This window comes from Barbus barbus (genome assembly GCF_936440315.1).
Source record: "Barbus barbus genome assembly, chromosome: 38".
Taxonomy (NCBI): domain Eukaryota; kingdom Metazoa; phylum Chordata; class Actinopteri; order Cypriniformes; family Cyprinidae; genus Barbus; species Barbus barbus.
The window spans coordinates 23279829-23301874 of NC_136716.1; the positions used below are offsets into that span (position 1 = coordinate 23279829).

Here is a 22046-nt window from a genome sequence, read left to right on the forward strand (position 1 = left end):
AGCATGACGCTTTTCATGACCATGACCATACTGTGCTTTATCACATATGACTAGTGCAGCAAACTAATTTAGCAAATTCCAATTCTCTATACACAAAGGAACCTGAATCTTTTCTTACAGAATTCGGGATTGAATAAATTATCAATATTTAATGTTTGTAACCAAGGCTATTGGATGCTAAAATCTATTTATAATCCCAATTTTTAAAGTGATAGTTCACCCCAAAATAATAAAAAAAAATGTGTCATTTTATCACATTCATTCCAATTTAATTTGTATAAAGCATAATGCATAAAAGGAAATATTTAGCAAAACGCCCAATCTGCTTTACATTTAAGGACAAAAGCAGCTTGGACATGAGGCTGAGTAAATTAAATTTCATTTATATTTTTGTTTGTTTGTTTGTTTTTAATTATGTGACCCAGAGGTCCTCAAATGTAAATAATAAGTATCTGCATTATGAGTAAAGTCCCATGCTAGCCTTATTTGCAAATATCGGCATGCAATCCTCAATTTTTTAACAAAGCCTCACAACCTGCCTGAGGGTTAAATAATGATCAAATCTCTCATGCTTCCTCAATTCTGCAATGATTAAATTATTAAAAAAATGAACACACACACAAAAAAAGCTCAGTTCCTTATTAATGCACTGGAGGAATGTGATCATTTCTCTTGGCTCTGGCTAATATTTCACAGTGTGAGTATTAGAGGGCTTGACAACCATGCATGCATCTGAATTAATGTATCCAACCTCCACAATGCAATTTGAAATCTTTTCTCGCACAAATGGCATGTGTCTCCTTGATCATATGTGCCTTTGTGCTGTTTATAAAGTCCCTTGTTTACATAGCTGGGCAATGTGTAATTATTTTATTAACGGCTCGGGTTATTATTGATCTCTCAGTCTATCAGGAATTCATTATTTCCCAGCATCTCAACCTCTTGAGGTACAAATACCTGCCAATTAAAGGCACCGAGATGTGCTCAGCATCAAAATTACCCAGACAGGCATATCAGATCTCAGTCTCTGTAATGATTCAAGACTAGGCATTCTTATAAGAGTTTGGAAAAATGATTCAGTGCAATCAAAATGCAGAGTTTGGTCATGCTTAAACTGAAATTGACTATTAATAAAGAACGGTATTGATAATATATAGGTGATTATGAAACATAAGGTGCACTTATTTCTCCTTAAGGGATTGTTTTGAATTTTAAATGCCGCAGAGAGTCTAAATGTGACCCTGGACCACAAAACCAGTCTTAAGTGTCAATTTTTGTCAAATATTTATACATCATCTGAAAGCTGAATAAATAAGCTTTCTGTTGATGTGTAGCTTGTTAGGATCGGACAATATTTGGCTGAGATACAGCTATTTGAAATCTGGAATCTTAGGGTGAAAAACTAAATATTGTGAAAATTGCCTTTAAAGTTGTCCAAATGAAGTTCTCGGCAATGCATATAACTAATCAAAAATGAAGTTTTCATATATTTACGCTAAGAAATGTACTAAATATATTCATGGAACATGATCTTTACTTAATATCCTAATGATTTTTGGCATAAAAGAAAAATCGATAATTTTAACCCATATAATGTATTTTTGGCTATTTTTAAAAATATACCCCAGCGACTTAATTTTGTGGTCCAGGGTCACAAATGTTTTACACAGGGGGAGAAAACAAAATCAAATATTCAAAATATAGCATCATAATTGCAGGAACATCACATGCTTAATGTGATGACTATTGACTGATGTAACAAAGAAGAATCTGCTAAATAATAATACGCAGATGCTAAATTGTTGTAAAAATGATGTAAAAAGTCAGATTAGAGATGTGGATTCATTGTTTGGGTCATCAGCGTGTCATTTCCCTCTTGGCTCATTCTCTGCCGCTTCATGCCAGTGACCTTTAGCATGTCTGGGTCGAGTTTGTGGACAGTGTCTTGTCCTTATGCTGCTTTCAAACAACACATGGATGACGGCAGACGGTAAACCAGATGTCTTTGTTTTCAACGAGCGCACAAGCGCAAATATTGCTGCGCTCAGCGGACAGCTCAGCGACTGGAGTGAAATAGATAGCTAGCGAGTCGGCTGCTTTGCTAATCACTTGTATATTTGACTGATACAGACTCAGTACTGTTGTTATCTCGTCAAATGGCTGGCCTAACATTATGCACACAGTAGTTTTTGGTGATAGACAAAAATCATTCATGAGGAACCTCTACTGGCTGACATACAGGGTTTAGATTCACTAAAAGGCCAGTTTACCCAAAACTGATCTGTCAAATTTGCTCATCTTCATGTTAAATAAATAAATTAATGAATTGTATATATTTATTCAAGTTATTCATGCTTCACAATTTAGGGTTGTCAAGTAGGAATATTAAACATTTTGAATGAAGCATAAATTCAAAATAATAACACATTTTATTTGAAATATAAACAAAGCCTAAAAATGACAAGCAAATGGTTAATGAAAGTGACGTGACATACGACCAAGTATGGTGACCCAAAGGTGCAAAGGTGACTGCAATACTGTATGTACCTACACAACATAAACAATATTATTGTGTCAGTGCACCTTTAAAAATGAATAAATAAAAATATTGAAACTAAAAATCTTATTAACTATGTATGTACCATTTGAAAGTTAATCAGTAAGAAATTAATACTTTAGCATGTATAGAGTAAAATGCAAAATATGTATATTTAAAATAAACACTGCTCTTATGAAATGCCATTCTATAAGAACCTTTATCAAATCAGCATTTTAGAATGATTTTTTCTTTAGAAAATTCAGCTTTGCGTCACAGGTATAAATTTAATTTTAGAATATATTACAACAGAAAATAGTTATTTGAATTTGTAATTATATATATATATATATATATATATATATTATATATATATATATATATATATATATATATTATTATTATTATTTTTTTTTTTTACTGTATTTTTGATCATATAAATGTAACCTTAGAAACACAGGCATTCAAAACGTTCAAAAATCTTCCTAACTCCAAACCTTTGAAGAATAGACTTTCTTCACAAAACTGTGGATCTCTGCAGAACTTTCAAAATCCAACTAAACGTGCCGTTCTGTTTTTCCAAGTAGAAATTGAATCTGTATGATCTGAATGGAACAAAGCATTACAATACTAGTTCAAAGAGTGACGCTCCTAGTATTTATACAGTGATACTCAAATAACTTTCAATCAAAAAAAAAAAGAAAAAAAGTACGGCATCTGTAATGCAAGATAAACCAATGTGTTGAAAGTTACCGCCGCACCAAATAAACACTGTGTGTTTGTATCACAGCGCAGTCCAGTGCACATATATGTGAACATAAATATCTCCTCAAGCAGGTGGTCTGGTTTAAAACAATAAAATCTTCCAGAGATAGCATTACCTCAAGGGCAGCTCAGAGTTAATCCAATAAGAGTAAACTGATATGATCTGGCTCCGCAGCACTGCAGAACACACACAGAAAACATTAGAGGTCAGAACGCAACATGGAGGGACGGGGCTGCAATCTGGCACATGTCAATCATTATGCCAAGCACAGCTGCTCTCTCCACCTCCATTTCAGAAGCTGAATTGAGATCTTCTTTTCTCACCTGATGCCCGGTGTCCCTGGTCAACAAAGATCAGTTGGATAATTGCACTGAAAGTCTTATATTAAATTAACCTTTCACAATGCACGGCACATCTGCAAAAATCCCGATCCTATATTGCATGTTTACTTAGGTTATATGTTAACATATGGGTTACCAAAAAATATATTGTCTGGGTATGCCAAAAATGTAATTATTTACTTTAAGCTGTTTGGACTCATTCTGACGGCACCCATTCACTGCAGATGATCAGTTGGTGAGCAAGCGATCTACATTTCTCCAAATTTATTCTAATGAACAATCTCATTCACATTTTTATATGCTACTGTGCCTTTAAGAAATCTTTATAACTGCTCTGGACACAGTAGGCCAGATACTTTATTTTAACATCCAAGAGACATCACTGACAAACGTGAGCAGACATGTGTTAAACGTTCAATTATAACGTTTATTATAACTACTATTATATATTTTTTTTAACTAGCAAGAAGTTACAATATGTTTTTATAGTGCAAATATGTTTTTCTTTTATTATAAGTCAAAGGAAAAAAAAAAGTGATTTCTCACAAGTCTTTTTTTTTTTCTTTCAATATTTTCAATGGGAACATAATCGAAAGGAAACGCGTGTTATTTCCAGTCACATGCCAACCTAAATGTACCAGGGTGAATAGAATTCAATGATTAACCAGCCGTCATAGAAAGTGACAAAAATATATATTATTTTTTTTTCTCCACCAACACGGAACAAAAGAAAAAAGCTGAAACCTGAAGAATGTGAACAATCAGAAGAATGGTGAAAACGCACCTGCTGTGCCGCGAGAACGTTCCGGAATGAGATGAAGTCTTCTTTAAAACAATAATTGTCTTCCTGAGAGTGTGTTGTCTCAATTATTTGATGTTTTAATATTCTGGCTGTAAGACGTGCCAGCTAGGAATGCTTTCAGAAGCTAATGTAATTGCAGGTAGCCATGACTGCACTTTGTGAGATTATGGATGGTGAACTACACAGGGAATAGACAAGGAGAGAGGTCTGTATACTACAAAGAGCATTAACACAATACATTTAATACACACAAAGACAAGCAGAGAATGCACTATATATACCTACTAGGCGCTAGTTGTTAGTCATTTCTGTGTTTTTAATTCATCTTAGGGAGATCATGTCTTGCATTTCAAGCACAAAGCGCAGGCCACATGTTCCTCTGTGGTATGCGGTTATTGCAATATGCCTTTTGAAAACATGTGGGCGGTCTGCAAAAGCCACAAAGTCCTGCCTCATTGACTCTGGATGTACAGAAACCTGACTGCCATAGAGATTCTGACAGAATAGAAGAAAAATAGAAAGAGGGAGAGAGGAGAAATGACAGTTTTGAGTGCTTTTATGGAATGGGTGCCCTTTTCAATTTGGAAAAGTGAGATTTCGATTAAACTTCTGTAAGATTCTGTAAGACATGCTTTCATTAAAAAAGTCTTTAAGTGCTGTGCCATCTCAAGCTATAAAAAATACAAATAAATGTAAAATAAATACATAAATTTAAATAAAATAATTTAAAATACATTTAAATAAATAAATAAAGTGATGGACTGAATTTGTTATACTTTTAAAATTGTTAGTGCTCCCGTTATCAAATGTCTCATTATTATTATTATAATACAAATGGAATTTCTGTTGCTATAGACAGACAGACAGACACTTACAAATCATTTAAAACATTTATTTACACAAAAATGCCACATTAAGTGATGCTTTTTAAATAGAATAAGCAATAATTAATTACGAATTACTATATTTAAGTTAGCAAAACCTTTTTTGTGTGTTTAATGCGTTTCATCAAGAGTTGTGGACATGAATGTTTCTTCTTCTGGAATAAATGTAGTAAAGTCAAGCATCTGTTGCAACACTATAGACAGAAAATGCAAAAAAAAAGGTAGGCTGCAACCAAGCCTGTTCATAGTGAATATAATGAACTCTGTCAGCTGTGGACTTGTGACAGAGGTAAAGAAAAACAAAAATATATTAAAAAAAAATCAAGCATAAATGTTGAAGAAAAAACTTGCACTGGCATTGTAACTTGCGAGGAGAGCTCAGCTGCAGACTGGGAAACAGGCAGTGACTTGGCCACCACCGCAGACCCACCAGCTGGAGGGCATTTTGGATAAGGGTCACAATACATGATGAAAGTTATCCTGAATCTGATGACATCTACCCTCGGTCACAGGCAACACACACAGGCTGAAACAGGCAATAAAGATACACATGGATTTAACGGTTAACGAGGACAACACACATCCATACCATACCTCACCTCACATATACTGCAGCAGAAAGGCACATTTCAAATCAAGAAACCATTTGATGGAAACACCACAGAAAAATCCAAGACTAAATGGGTGGGTAAATAAATAAATATCTGCAGTAATGACACTGACATTGTCAATGCAGTAATGGCTGGTGGAACCTGACGGAGGGATAAACAAGGTGCATTTTCTACGAGGATGCTGGGACAGCGGGCTCAGTCTCTCCTCTAAAGAGCGATGACACTGCGATCGGACAGACACGGGAGAGTGAGGGGAAATTAAAGTGGCTGACCTATTTGGGCAGCCAAACTGCCGCATACCAATGGAAAACAATGACTGACAAGACCAAAAAGGAAGGAAGTGGACGTGGAGACGGAACACATGCTGACGCATTCAGTCCTTGAACAATATGTTTGGACTGGAGTAAAAAAGGATTTTTTTTTTTTTTCTGGTACTTCAAGGAATAGTTACCTCAAAATGAAAACCCTGTGTTTATTTACTCACTCTTATGTTCCAGCACCTGAATTATGCTATTTCGCTTTTTTTTGTTCTCCTGTGGAACACAAAAGGAGCCTATTGGCACCACCTGCGCTTGCTCATTTCATTAATTAAAAATTTCAGAAGACTCTAGTCTAGATATTATATTAATACTATATATTTATTCCTTTATCATGACTCTAATCAAATATGGAGTTTCTGGTGCATGTTGGATGTCAATGACATTAAATGTTACTGGTTTGTGCATGTCACGTTGTGAATAAACATCATTCACATGGACTATTTAAGTCTTTTTGAGGATTTATACCTAGTTACTGTAATATGGAAGCCTGTTTTTGCCATGGAATAAAAGTAAATTACAAACGTAATTGCAAATTTTTATCTCACAATTCTGACTTTTCTTAGTTTATATCACAAAACTTTATAAGATGTAAATTCAATTCTTAGCCTGTATAAATCCCGAACTGCAAGATATAAACTTTTATGAGAAAAAAGTCAGAATTGTGAGAGCAACTGTAATAAATACCTTTTTTCTTGTTTTATTCTGTAGAGGAAAGCTTCCATATTATGAACTGTGGTATGTAAAAAATATATATTTTTGTTTGTTTTCCAAGTAAATAAAACAAAGATTACTGAAGAGCATTTTACAAGAAAATACTCAGATATTTTCTAATATTTATACTCAGACAGTTTCATGTCATGTTTGGTTTAATGTGTCACTTGCCATTTCTTTTTTTGTGAAATTGACTTGGAGTTTCTTTGTGAATATTATTTCTACACCATTATGAAAAAGGCTGCTTGAATATCCTTCATAATTTCTCCTTTTTCTTCCACTGCAAAAATAACAACATAAATGTTTGGAAAGAAATGAGGCTTAGAAAATAAACTTTTTTTTTTTCTTCTTTAGGTTGTATTCCTATAATAATCTGAACACTGTTCATATCTCCAAAACTGCATATTGAAAACTTAAAACACATTATATGCTTCAGTAAATGCAACCATGTGTGCATTGCACAGGTTCCCCATTTACACAAATATATAATCCTTTACATATTAATTAGCAATCAAACCAACAGATGAATTTGATGCTTGAGTTGTTTGATTTAACAAGCAGTGTTGCAGTCTTTGGCTGGGTTTCAATACTCTGCCAAGGCACAAAAGAAAAATACGACAAGAAACTTTGTAAATCCTCTATGGTAACAGCAAATAACCAAAGCAAGAGCATAACTGCCATAAATTACCTCCAAGTGTGGTGTGTCCATGCACCAGAGGGATGCTGAACAACTGGTGTCCAGGTGCCATGGAAACAACTTGGAAATGAATATACTGACACTGTGGGGCTGGCACAAGACATCAGGAAACGTTCCTTCCACCTCCCCTCGGCTCGGTTGTAAACATGGACACAACACATCATGCAAATTACTGGGCTCGACTACTACCCAAAAGATCGCAAATGGGCCAAGAACATCTGTTACTGTGAACGTACACCAGCACAGACCTCCTGCACCACTGCAGCAAAACCAATTTTATACAGTCTTTAAAGTTTGCTCTGAGCCATTTCCCAATGAGCGTAGTCTGGTTTCGGACGCATCTGTCCAGGATAATTTGTGTTATTAAAGAAAATTAAAGCTGTGTACTGTTTGTACTTAGCAGTGATGATATAAATGTAAAGCACATCCTAGAAAAAAAAATAATAAAATACTTCCCAAGTAATCTTTCCTCACTGAGTAGTAAAACATGTCTGTTCCCTTTCTTTTGTGTCTGCAACAGTAAAATAAATCAAAAAGAGTTAAAGAATGCAAAAGGTCTCTGGTATTTAGATAAGAATTTCTTCTTATTCATTACCCAGCTGAACTCCATTTTCATGGATCAAACTAGATATGGTTGATATGGCAAAAAAAAAAAAGGAAAAAAATCTTATCACAATTTTTTTCAGGCAGGATCACAATCCATGATCTTATCACAATTAGTTTTCATAAAAGAAGAAAAAAAAGACTGATAAGACATACAATGCTTTTACTTTTTTAACGGCATCAGCTGTTTTTAATAACATTTTTAACTTTAAAACTTTTTTTTTCTACCAAATATTTTAGCTTCACAAATTAGGATCGCTATATTCAATACATTTTTAAATCAACAAAATAAACTAAATATATAAAAAAAAAAAAAGAAAGTTTTTTACTTATCTCAGTAATAGTCTAATTTAAATGTGCACTAATTATTTTGCTTTCTTAATCTTCATTATCGCCATCATTTATCTAAAAATATAATAATTGTAATTAATAGTCTTTTTTGTATTAATTTGGGTAAAATGTATATTTAATATGTGCCACAAATTCTATTCATTTGCTATCTGACAATTATTATAATTATTTTTAAGTTATGACACTCAGTTTCAAAGAAATGTTTTTTTTTTTTTTTTTTTTTTTTTAAAGATGTACAGGTCACACTTTATTTTGGGGACCAATTTCAACTATTAACTACGACTTTTGCCTCAAACTCCTAATTTGCTGCTTATTAACAGTTAGTAAGGTAGTTGTTAAATTTAGGTATGGAGTAGGATTAAGGGATCTAGAATATGGTCATGCAGAACAATGCATTAATATGTGCTTTACATATATTAATAAACAGCCAGTATGCCAGTAATATGCATGCTAACAAGCAAATAGTTAATATGAGAACCGGACCCTAAACTGTTTCCAACATACTATATGCTCTGCAGTCTCACCGTGCATGAATAAATGCATGTTTTTTTGACTAAACCTCCTCAGGAAATGTCAATATTAAGATGGGTGGTCAAAATTCTAACTTTAATTCAAACAGAGAAATAGAAAAATACAGTCAGACAGCTAAACAATCAAAAAGAGCAAATAGAACTTAAGCAAAAAAATAAAACTTCAATTCTAAAGCTATTAGTATGTCAAGCCCACCCACAATGAACAGGGCAGAGGACAAACCTCCCCCCGTCCCACTGTCAGGTTTATTTTAGCTGCACATACAATTTACCTTGTGCATAATAAAATTGGCCTTATCGAGTCTGTTCCATTTGCCAAGGAAGTTATTCAAATTCTGTATTAACATACCGCCACGAAGTGAAATTGATGGAACATGTCCAAATCTGTGCATGACATCTACCAATATATAGATCAACAGCCCAGTCAAAACAGGTTCCTTCATTAAACAGGTGATACAAAACTCCATCAGCGACTAATATTCACTGGCAGTTGGCTGAGATTGGATTTTTACATTAGTGTCAAAATTCATTCTCAACTTGCTGTGGAGGAAGTTCAATTTTAAGATTGGGCTACAGGGTTTTGGAGGTCAGACAAAAATATTTATATTTTTGTAATGCCTTATTTGTGTGTGTGTGTGTGTGTGTGTGTGTGTATACACATTCACACATACACTCACTGGCCACTTTAGGTACACCTTGCTAGTCCTGGGTTTGACCCCCTTTTGCCTTCAGAACTGCCTTAATTCTTCGTGGCATAGATTCAACAAAGTGTTGGAAACATTCCTCAGAGATTTTGGTCCATATTGACATGATAGCATCATGCAGTTGCTGCAGATTTGTCGGCTGCACATCCATGATGTGAGTCTCCCGTTCCACCACATCCCAAAGGTGCTCTATTGGATTGAGATCTGGTGACTGTGGAGGCAATTTGAGTAAAGTGAACTCATTGTCATGTTCAAGAAACCAGTCTGAGATGATTTGAGCTTTGTGACATGGTGCATTATCCTGCTGGAATTAGCCATCAGAAGATGGGTACACTGTAGTCATAAAGGGATGGACATGGTCAGCAACAATACTCAGGTAGGCTGTGGCGTTTAAACAATGCTCAATTGGTACTAAGGGGCCCAAAGTGTGCCAAGAAAATATCCCCCACACCATTACACCACCACCACCAGCCAGTTTCCTGTTCTTAGCTGACAGGAGCGGCACCCGGTGTGGTCTTCTGCTGCTGTAGCCCATCTGCTTCAGGGTTCGACGTGTTGTGCGTTCAGAGATGGTATTCTGCATACCTTGGTTGTAACGAGTGGTTATTTGAGTTACTGTTGCCTTTCTAATGCCACTAACTACGTTGACTGACAAACATAAATACAGAAAATGGCACTCACTCATAAACTAGTGTGTTTAGACAACTTTACCCTGCATGTTGTAAGATGTAAGTCACGTGACATGTTGAACTGGTCCCATCACTATGTGTCGGAAAAGGACTTGAATAAATCGAGAGTCGAGTCACAGCCAATGAACAGTAGTGTTTTACATAGAGGAAACTCGAACACACAACTCAAACTCAGAAAATTACAACAAAAACAGGAACAAACACCAAAGTAAAGGTGGGAGAGCAAACAAATGAAAAGCAAACACCTCTCCCGAACTCATGTCACATCCAGGTCTTTATACGCGCCCACTAACGTCTGATTGGTCCTCAAATCATCGAGTAGAATTGATGATTGACAGAAGCATGGTCCAATCACAGGTCCTGTGAAGTGAGAGTGTGTCGAGAGAGAGAAAAAGGAGGAAAAAAACCCATCTCTCCCCGAACAATACGGGACGTAACAGAGCTTAACATATACAATGATTTAAAGTGATGTAATTCCGGTCAACAAATGCATTGTTCTATCTGAGGCAGACATCCATCTATTCTCATAGGCAAGAAACATTAATTTCACAAATGAGATCTCTTTTTCTTGAGTGTTTTTTTCTAGACAATAACAAGATTGAATGGAGAGCAAACAGAGACCTTCTCAGATTTGTATTCTAAGAAAAAGACCACAGTAATCTGACAGATGTCTCCTCAAGAGTTGTAGAAGAGATCTCAAACTGTGCTCATATTTGCCAGAATCCCAAAGTCTGCAATGGGAGATGTAAATATGAGTTCAACTATACTTTCCACAGTCATTTGATAGCTTCATAGAAAAGTTGTCTCAAGTGTATCTATTATTTCAGGAGAAATATCTGAGACAAAATTGCCATTAAATTAAATTAAATTAAACAGTACATCAGAACTTAAGTCTCCTGATTGTTACTACAACAGCCTCTGAGAAAACAAACAAACAAAAAAAACTCATCAACCATACAACTTTAAAAAAAGGTGCTAGCTATCAGTTTTTCGAAGTACTGCATACTGATAAATGCAAAATAAAAAAAATTAAAAAAACAATTTTTGGATAAGCTACCAAAATGTAAATACATGACACCCACTTGTCTTGTTTATTTGCATCTGTTTTCATTGTTTTATAATATATCACGCAGATGTGTCATCTATAGCACTGAATAGCTAATTCTTTATGTAAGCATTAGTTTGGCATATGAGCCATGCTGCAGTCTATGAACAATTCGAGTTTTAGCAGCAGCTGACCCTTCATTATTGCAATCCCCTGTAAACCTCTGCATCTTGGGTTGCTTAACAAAGGCTTACCAATCAGATCATCGCCATAGCCATTTCAAGTGTCACTCACAAGGTCAAATCTCACTTTTTGCGTAGGTACTTATCATATAAATTACCGTTTGAAATGTCACCCCGCCCATCACTATCTCACGATGATTAGAAGGAAATCTGAGGGCTATTCACTTCCTTCAAACTAGAAGACTTTTAAAACAAATCTTTACGTGTCTATATTATTAAGATATTGTTTTAGACAATTGTAGCAAATTAGCTCAAAAGGGAATTGTATATAAATAATTACAATTAATTATGATTACAATTATTTATATCGGCTGAAAGAAATAACTGTAGCAGAAATAAATTGCAATCAACTAATCTGTTCGTCCAGTGAACATTCAGTGCAAGTTCATATCAACTCTAAGAAAGGATATTTTCTTGGCCACAGAAAATACTTTCCTAAGTACTAATACATTAGAGCATGTAATAAGGATCAACAATCGTAAATTGACATTAATTTGCAAGGCAGAATCAGAAACTCATGTAATTTGTGCACAAGAGTTTTATTAACTAAACACTAACGCAAACTAGTCTAACAAACAAACATACAATCACTCATACATGGGGAAAAGGGCAAATGAGAGTTGATGGATGAAACCATCAGGAAACCTGAGAATGAAGCTATGAAAAGAGTCAGTTAACCACCTGAATAAAACCATCAGAGCCATTTATAACGGGGTCTATAGCTTATACTAAACCTCGGTTAAATGTACCATACTTGCAATGCCTTTGGTCGTTGAACGAGTGTCCGGGTGCAGTCTCGGATGAAAGTTCTGATGGTTTAAAGGTTTGATGGTGTTGGAGTTCTTCAAGTTCGTCCGGGTTTGAAGGGTGATGAACTCCAAAAGATGTTATTCTGGCTCGGTGATAATTGGGAGTTTCTTCCCAGGTAGAAAAGGGAAAAAGAGCTAAGAAAGAGATCTGCTGAGATCCGAGGATTCTTTGTTGAATGGACAGTCAAGGCTGCAAGGCCAGAAGATTTCTAGCTCACATCCTCCTCATCCTCTTAGGATCTAACAGAACCGTAGACTGCAGGGGTGTCATTGATGTGAGAGCTTTATCTGCTATAGAGGTCACACCTCTGGGGTGTCAAATAGCCAATGGAGTCCTGAATTTTGGGAAGGAATGTTTTACGCCTCTGTCTCTGAACATGATAATTTGCATAGGTAATTTGCCTGGGTTAATGCACAAACTACTAAAGATTCTTAGGACACTAATATGTTACATAAGTATCAACATGTAATGTTCACTCTCAATTAGATAATCCGAAGACGAATTGATAGAGAGGCCTCCAGGGACCAGGAGACATAACAGACGACCTCCAGGGCAGCACCCGTTCTGGGACCCATGGCAAGTAGGGGTTTGATCGGGCTGGCGTTCTGGAGAAGCGGGGGGCACTCTGGAAGCGCGGACTCTGGAGGAACGGGCCCTGGAGAGGCGGGCACTGGAGGAACTGGCCCTGGAAAGGCAGGCACTGGAAGACGCTTCCGAGGAGCTGGCATTGGAGGACGCTCTGGAGGCGCAGGCACGGCATGGTGAGCAGCGACCGGCAGGCTTACCATACTAACTGCCGGCGGGCTTGGGAGAGCCACGGACGGTGGAGTTGCTTTCCCTGTGGACGGCATCGGGCTGGTTCTGGCTCGGAGCAGGACACTCTCCAGACACCGGAGAATCCCTTCCCTCCATTTTAGTCCTGTGGTGTCTGGGAGGCCCACGGGATGATGGAAGTTGGCCTCATGCCAGAACAGCGAGAGGATGGTGGTGCAGAAGTCCCGCGAATACTCCACAAAGGGGAGATCTCGGCGTGCAAGGGCAATGATTCAAGCAGCCACTTCCATAGCAGTGTCAGTGTAGGTTCAGTCTTCTGTCACAACACGTAGGAGCCAGGGAACGAGGAGGCAAGGAACTTCTTCAAAACATAGACTGTATTAACCAAAACTTTGGGAACACTGGAGCCACGGAAAGACATTCACAGAATGACGATTGTGACCGAACACAGAGGCAGGGAAGTAGAGGACTTATAAACACTGGGGAAAACTAGATAATTAATGGCACATGGCTGGGGACTAATAAACTGATAAACCTAAACGGGGACAGGAACAGGAACTAACTAAATATGGGCACGAGAGGAGGGGAAACACAAGACACAGGAAGACAGGACTGACAGGAATGCTTATGAATGAAGAAAGTATAAATAAAAACTTTTTTTATTTTTATTTAAATTGACACTTTCATCATTTGGAAATAACTTGACATAGAAAATGTAACACAATATGGATTTCACAGCCAGGGTCAAGCACTGATTCAAAAGCTACCAAATAAATAACTAAATGAAAAATCTTATATAAAAACCACAAATCAATAGTGTGAAATGACCGTCCAGTTCTCCCCAGACGAAGGGTTGTGATGGGCACAGAAACTGTGTGAAAGGCTGTCCTGTGGCCTCTTAAATTGGACAGGGAGAACGTTTCCACCAACACCTGATCACAGCTCAGCAAGCTATTATTAAAAAGCCTGCTGCACTAACTAGATTTCCTTGCACTGGATCATAGCAGCGACAAGGCTGCTGTCAGTCAGGGAGTGGAGATGATGACCCCGTCTGGACTACATAACCTTTTGACCACAACCAGACCATAACAGTCCCAAACAAACTTGATTTTATTTCATTCACTGAAAGCGCTGGCTTTATCCATGCTGTAGCGCCAGTACAACACAGACTAGGCAATAAACAATGGCTTTACGTTACATTTATTCATTTGGCAGAGGCTTTTATCCAAAGCGAAGTGATAATGTATTCAAGCTATACACCCGTAAGTGGACACATTCTGAGGAAGGCTTAAGGCCCAAACGCATCAGTGTGCAGAGTTTTAGTCATTTTTAATGTTTCTATTGTGAAAAGGGGCTTTTTAACTTTTTTTGTACTGGGAGTACTGGATATCTTTTCTTGTAATAGTTGGAAACTTCTTTGCATCTGGTAAATAGTGTTGGGGGTAGTGCATTACAAGTAACACGAGTAACATAATCAGATTAATTTTTTCAAGTAACTAGTAAATTAATGCGAGATAACAGAGTTACTTTTTCCCCCATTTATTCACTGATGTGTCTACTGTTCTCGTGTTAAGAGTAACTGGGAGTGAGGTTCAGAGGAACTTCCTTCAGCCGAAGGCTTATTCATTTCACTTTTGGTGTCAAAGGGCCTTTACAGTTGCCAAAAATGTCACTTTTGAGTTTTTTGTTTTTAAACAACAAACAAGCCCAGCCCAGGTAACAAAAAGTCATGCAAAAGTAATGTAATGCATTACTTTCCATAAAGAGTAACTAAGTAACACAATTAGGCCTAGTTACTTTTTAATGGAGTAACACAATATTGTAATGCATTACTTTAAAAAGTAACTTTCCCCAACACAGCTGGTAAAGATGTGTAAGGGGCATCTTCACAACCTTTCACCAGTCTGCAATCAGGAAAACCTAGAGACAGACAATTCGCAATCAAAATCATTTACTTCTCCTTGCTATTGTACAGGTCAACAGCTTCTGCAAGACAATTAATAACTACACCCTGACCCGCTGATTGTTCAAAATTATATGGTAAGAAGGACATCATCTACACTTTTAAGCACTGAATCCATCTCCATTGCAGACTAAATATGTAGAGGTACGGCTGACAAAAAAAAAAGAAAAAAACAAAAAAAAAAAAACAACAAGAACCAGCTAAACTATGAAACGACCTCCACCCTCATTTTTCTGCTGGACATAATTATACTCCTAATCAAATTTCACTCATACAATGGAGGACAAGCTGACCGGGCCCTCGGCCTCCAACTGAAAGAGCCTTCTCAGTATTCAATGCACATAACGATCAGCCGATCAAGGTGGGCTGAAAATACTTTTTTTACAGCCTTCAGCACAATTACTTTCAGTTAAACAGGTAGGAACTTCCCTGCATCGTGGCCACAAACAGCATATTAAATTAATGATGGAATAAGACACAATGACAACGAATACATCACAGAAATCCCTGCCTATTAAAGCTCCAATGTTTTGAAGTTTTTACACTGCCGGAGAGTACAGTAGCGATAGGCCAGCAATCCCTGCAGTCTTCAAAGAAACCTATTCTCAATGAAGTCTAATTAAAGTTTTAGAGCTCTACGCATCTTTGGCGGCATACAGGGGATGTGTGTGGGATATTTGTGTTTCGTCATATCTGCAGTGAGGACTAGACTGTGAATTGAGAATGAAAGATGTCCTGACATTTTTTTTTTTACTTTTTGTCGATGGTGCAGCCAGAAATCTCTGTGGGAGATGATTTCCCCCCGAGGAGTTGGATGGATGCCTCAGGCAAGGTCTCTGAGGTAGAGTGATAGTACCTACAGGCACACAGTTTCCATTCAATAGAAGCCTCTCTCCTTGCATTTTTACCACAAGTGGGAAGATTAAGTGTTTTTTTCATTTCCCTGTCACTCTCCCTTAGTCCTGCATAGGGACTGAGGTCAAATTCCTCAGCCGTTTAAGGATGCGTTTAACTCGATTTATTGGAAGATCATGACATTCAGGTTCAGTTTTCTCCTCCGGCTCAGTTCAACAATTCTGTCAGCGGCTGTGCCGCTGAGATGCTTCAGTATGGAGTTTTATTACACATTTTATTGAAAAGAGCTCATGTAGAGAATTCTAGGAATGAAGGTAGTAGTGTTGTGAAAAATACAGATACTTCGTTACAAAGTCGATACGTACATTTTAAAAAGTAACGATGCCAGCCTTTCTGGTAGTACTGAGTAACAAGTTGATCCAGAACCCGCTAATAGGTGACTGCTTTCAAAAGAGTGCTCTGTGAAGACTATCAAAGGTTTTCTATTTACAATCAGTTTTTGCAGTGTTGAACATTTTAACCAATCACAGTGTGTGATAGCGTGAATGTAATAGCCAGGCACACTTACGAATAGTTAGGCTATAACCAACAAAGCATAAACGATGTAAATAAGTTCAAAGTGAACCAAACAGCTTAACTGATTATAACGAAGGCTCTTTTTGCTATACAGTATACAAACATACGATCCTGAACAAAAGACCGGGGGAAATATTACAAGTATTTGCATTTCGCTCTGGTGGATCGTAACCAGGTTGTAAGTACTGCTTCAAAATGCCAAAAGAAGAAACAGGAGCAAGAGACAAAAACTAGAGAATAGGCAATTTATTGAAAACTGCATTTAAACTCAAACAGGCTGTTCATCAGCTGATCAAAAGTTTAAGACCATAGCCTTAAAAAGTTAAAGTCAGTGCAAAAATATGGCTTTCATATCATTGTCCTTCAGGCAGTCACACTGTCATGATCTCCTGATGGCAAAGGTTTCTGTCTTTGAACATGGCAGGACGGTTGAGCTGCACAAGTAAGGATGCGCACAATGCTCCATCGCTGCCAAGATTGGACATAGTAAGAGAGTAATTTTACATTTCTTAAAAGATCCTGAGAGTTATGGGACAAAAAAGTCAAGTGGTAGACCTAAAAAAGATCAGTGAAACACGCAGGATGCTCCTAAAGAGCAACGTTATTCTCCTGGAATAGGTCCTTCATCAGGTGGTTGTTGTGAACTGTAGCGTTGTTCTGTAGAAAAACCCAGTCATTACCGCACAAACAAGAGCCCTCAGTCAAGAGGGATGCCCACTGCAACATGTTCACATAGCCAGCCACTGTTTGACGCCCCTGCACAACCTGAAGATCCATTTTCCCATTGAAGGAAAAAGCACCCCAGATCATGATGGAGCCGTCTTATGATTATTGGGCTGGAGTCAGCATCAGTAAGGCCTTAAACTGGGTTGAGGATCGGCCTGTGTCTTCACTGACAGCCCGTCAGATCCTCTGGCTCAGTGCAGGTGAAGATTTTTTTGGGTCTACCACTTGACTTTTTTGTCCCATAACTCTCAGGATCTTTTAAGAAATTTAAAATGACTATCTTACTGCGTCCAACCTCGGCAGTGATGGCGCATTGTGCGCGTCTTTGCTTGTGCAGCTCGACCATCCTGCCAAGACAGAAAGCCTTTTTGCCATTGCCATCAGGAGATCATGACAGTGTGACTGCCTGAAGGACAATAACATGAAAGCCATATATTTGCGCAGATTTTAACTTTTTAAACCTTTGATCTGCTGATGAACAGCCTGTTTGAGTTTAAATGCAGTTTTTAATAAATTGCCTATTCTCTAGTTTTTGTCTCTTGCCCTGTTTCTTCTTTTAGCATTTTTAAGCAGTACTTGCAACCTGGTTACGATCCAACAGTGCGAATTGCAAATCCTTGTAATGTTTCCCCCGGTCTTAAGATTTTTTTTCAGGTGTGTATATATACTGTGTGTGTGTGTGTGTGTGTATTTAAAAAAAAAGTATTAAAACAAAATATAGTTACAATAGTTTTTGGTACCAAAATTGATACAGAGAACCATGGCATTTTACTGGTATTGGTACTGAATCACTGAAACTAATTACAGTATTTATACTATTATTATTACAGCAGATGTCATTGTATCTTCATTACAAACCTTTAGATTTCTCTTTTGCCATTGCCTTGAATGAGCAATTCATTTTTTATTTATTTATTTTTTTTGCTCAACCAAGTCAAGTACCTTTTTTTAAACAAGCAAAGCACTTGACCTACTAAATTACCATACTCTTTTGTCTGGCCAATTAAAACAATTAAGAGTGTCTAATGACTGTACTTACACCTTGATTTCATCCAATATCAACAACTGTAATAAACCGACAAGCCCTCGCACTTGACATTGGGGCTATTTCTGTAAAAGTTATTTCATTAAGAATTAATGCACTTAACTATGACCACACAGCCCGTACATGCTTGCAAAAAAAAGCCTGTTCATTGTCTGTTGTTTAGCAACATCAACAGCAAAAGTATGTTTTAAACTGCAGATGTAAGTCATACTGCCATATTCGGAGTGTCAATGATCCTCTGTGGTCTGGCATTAGATTTTTGCAATATGTACGGAAGGCACAAATAGTCTAGTGCTTAATTCAGTGTACCCGTGGCTGGCTTGAAAGTATGAGTAATGATGGCTGGACGCTATTAGCTTGTAATTGTGCAGCTTGGGCTGTAACTCACTCTCATCTTTTATGGGAAGTGTAATCAAATGGTCACTCTATCGCCACAATAAATCACACACTCTCCTCATCGCTTTCCGCTAATTTTCATTTCATAACTGCAGCTGCTCTCTGCAGTCAGTGATGCATTGAAAAAGACTAACACAACAAGTGAAATTAAAACATTAAAAAAAGATAAAAAAGAAGCAAAATCGCTATTCACTTGACAAATTAATATATGTTGCATCAGCTGAAATATTGTAATAAATTTTTTTTTTAGCTTTTTTCCATCATTCTTACAACCTCATAGTAGAATCACAGGTTTGTACATACTCTCAGATTCCAAAAACACCCCTTCATTTGTCAATTTCTAGCAAAATCTGAAGGTTGAAACACTTGTACTGTATGTATATATATATATATATATATATATATATATATGTGGGTGTGTGTGTACATCGAGAGAAAGAGTGTCACCTGATGCCAATGAAGAAGGCAGCAGAGCTTATTTTACTAAAACGATTATAGGCTAATTTCTGAACAGAGCAAGTAATGTTCAGGAAATTTGGCACATCTTTCTGTGACACTTAATAATTTTAGCAAGGCTTGGCCAGTCAATGTTGATATATCAATGATAAGGCTCTAACAATAGGACTCTTAGGCCCGGTTTCACAGACAGGGCTTAGACTAAACCAGGATTAGGCCATAATTCAATTAGGACAGTTAAGTAATTTTATAAACATGCTTAGAAAAAAAAACATTACTGGGGTGCATCTTGAGGCAAACCAAAGGCACTGATATATTTTAAGATCAGTCAGTGCAGGTTTATTTCAGTTGAAACAGCTCAGACTTACATTTTAGTCTAGGACTAGGCTTAAGCCTTGTTTGTGAAACCAGGGGTTAGTATAATTTACATAAAGTTTGCACAAATAAATTAATAAACCAATCCAGCCATTATAAAATGTTAACACTGGCTGATTTCTGGGTCTATTTAAAGGGATAGTTCACCAAAAAATGAAAAACATTCATTATTTATTCAACCTCATGTAATTCCAAATCCATAAAATATTTTATTTTGTGTTCCACTGAATAAAGAAAGTCAATGTGTTTAAAACTGCATTAGGGGGGAGTGAATACAGACAGAATTTCTTTTTTTTTAATCAACTGTCCCTTTAAGGGCTGACTCTGGAAAAGCAAGTTGTATGCCATTTATACAAAAGGTAGCACTATAAAATGGGATCCCTCATGATTTCATGCAATAAATATATGATAATTGTGCATGAGTTACTAACAAATTCCTGTCAAAAAGAACAATTATTGATGTTAAATTGTATGCGCTGACAGGCTAAAGAGGTCATTGTGCTTAGACCCCCATAATAGCAACGTGAAGATATATTTTAAAGCTATTTTTGTGGTCCTAATCTACTCAGGTTCAGCCAAAGCATGTTTTCTTGATCAAATCAGTCCTTATGAGGTAACAGATGTGTAATGGGGGCCAGCTTACTGTAGCATTACAGGAGCTGCTCTGTGTTTTGCGCGTTGATTGGGGCCAATAAGGTAGCGCCTGTTCAAGGATGAGGACAACCTGTCCTCTGGCACTGGGTCCTCTTTCCTGGGTGTAATTAACTTTGATTTAAAGATGGAACACAGACATATTATTTAATATAACTGCTGCTAATGGTGGCAAATTGTACTAATAATCTCATGGTGAAGTTTATGGAGGTCAGGAGAAGCAGCAGCAGGAAAGGATGTCAGAAAGTGCTCCACTCTCAGAAGGCAGACATTGACTCACACACTAGATGATTCCTGAAACTGAACGTAATGTCAAACACAAAATGAAAAATATCAGCACTGGTGGAACGGAAATGAAGGGCTGATGACAAATGAGCTATAGACACATAAGACTACAGAACTGCACCCAAAGAATATTGAGATACTGAGAATTATTATTCCTATTTTTGTCTTTCTTTTCTATGTTGCATTACATTTTATGTTGTGTGTGTGTGTGTGTGTTCCTTTTTTTTCAAAGAGAAATTGGGTTTAAAATAAGATGCTACGCATGAAGCCATTACTGGCACAATAATGGAGGACAATTCTCTGAGCTATCTGGGATGCCATTCAGCAGCCTTGATTGAGCACCGCTCTAAAGACACAGGTGTGATTGCCTCAATAGCCACATTACCACGAGAAAAACTCACAGCCAATTTTTTTTTTTTTTTTACCAACCACTGAAAGTTTGAAAGCCCAAGATCACATTGACATTTCATTTTTTCCAATAGTGGGGGGCTTGTTGTCACAATGCAACCTGTTTAACCTTAAAACAACTGATTATAATAATTATCATATTTAAATTGACCTGTTTGACAACCTCCCCTGAAACTCATGATAAAATGGGACAGATTGTCAAATCTGAATTCTTGGACTATAGGCCAGTAATAGGCTTGCATTACATATATTGACCTTTAAAGACACTTTTTGCCTATTCACTTAATTTTGAGTTTTCTCAACATATAACCTACTGAAATTATTTGCTTGACAGACAATATACTTTTTTTTTTTTTTTTTTTATGTTTAGACATTATTTTAAAATTTGTACGTGTTAAACCATTGTACCATTCAAAAGTTTGGATTCAATAAGATTTTTACATGTGTTTTAATTAATGATCTTATTATATATATATATATATATATATATATATTTGATTTAAAAAGCAACACTTTACTTAAAGCCTTTATGTGTAATGAATTATAAAAGTAGTTTTGATGTAAACTATCAGTTAAAAGTTTTAGAACAGTAAGAACAGCTTCAATATTATTGTAATAATATTACAATGGTAATACTTTACTTAAAGCCTTTACTTATAATCTATTATGGTCACACTTTATTTTATTCATCTTAACTACTTGCTTATTAGCATGCATATTACTAGAATATTAGTCATTTATTAGTACAAATTAAGCACATATTAATGCCTTATTCTACATCCCTAATCCTACCCAATAAACTTAACTACCTTAATAACTATTAATAAGCAGCAAATTAGGAATTTATTGAGGGAAAAGTTGTAGTTAATAGTGAATAAGTGTTCCCTATTCTAA

At 36.7% G+C, this 22046-nt stretch overlaps 1 protein-coding gene across 1 annotated transcript in view; it reads left to right on the plus strand.

Annotated features, from left to right (window-relative positions):
* Positions 1 to 13589: 13589 nt before the first annotated feature.
* Positions 13590 to 22046, plus strand: part of LOC306857481 (cadherin-10-like) — a gene marked incomplete at both ends in the record, with an annotated part of 81353 nt that continues 72896 nt past the window's right edge. Inside the window, one exon of the mRNA XM_079397460.1 lies at positions 13590 to 13718. Coding sequence (XP_079253586.1) covers positions 13590 to 13718 — 129 coding nt within the window. The remainder of the gene's footprint in view (positions 13719 to 22046) is intronic.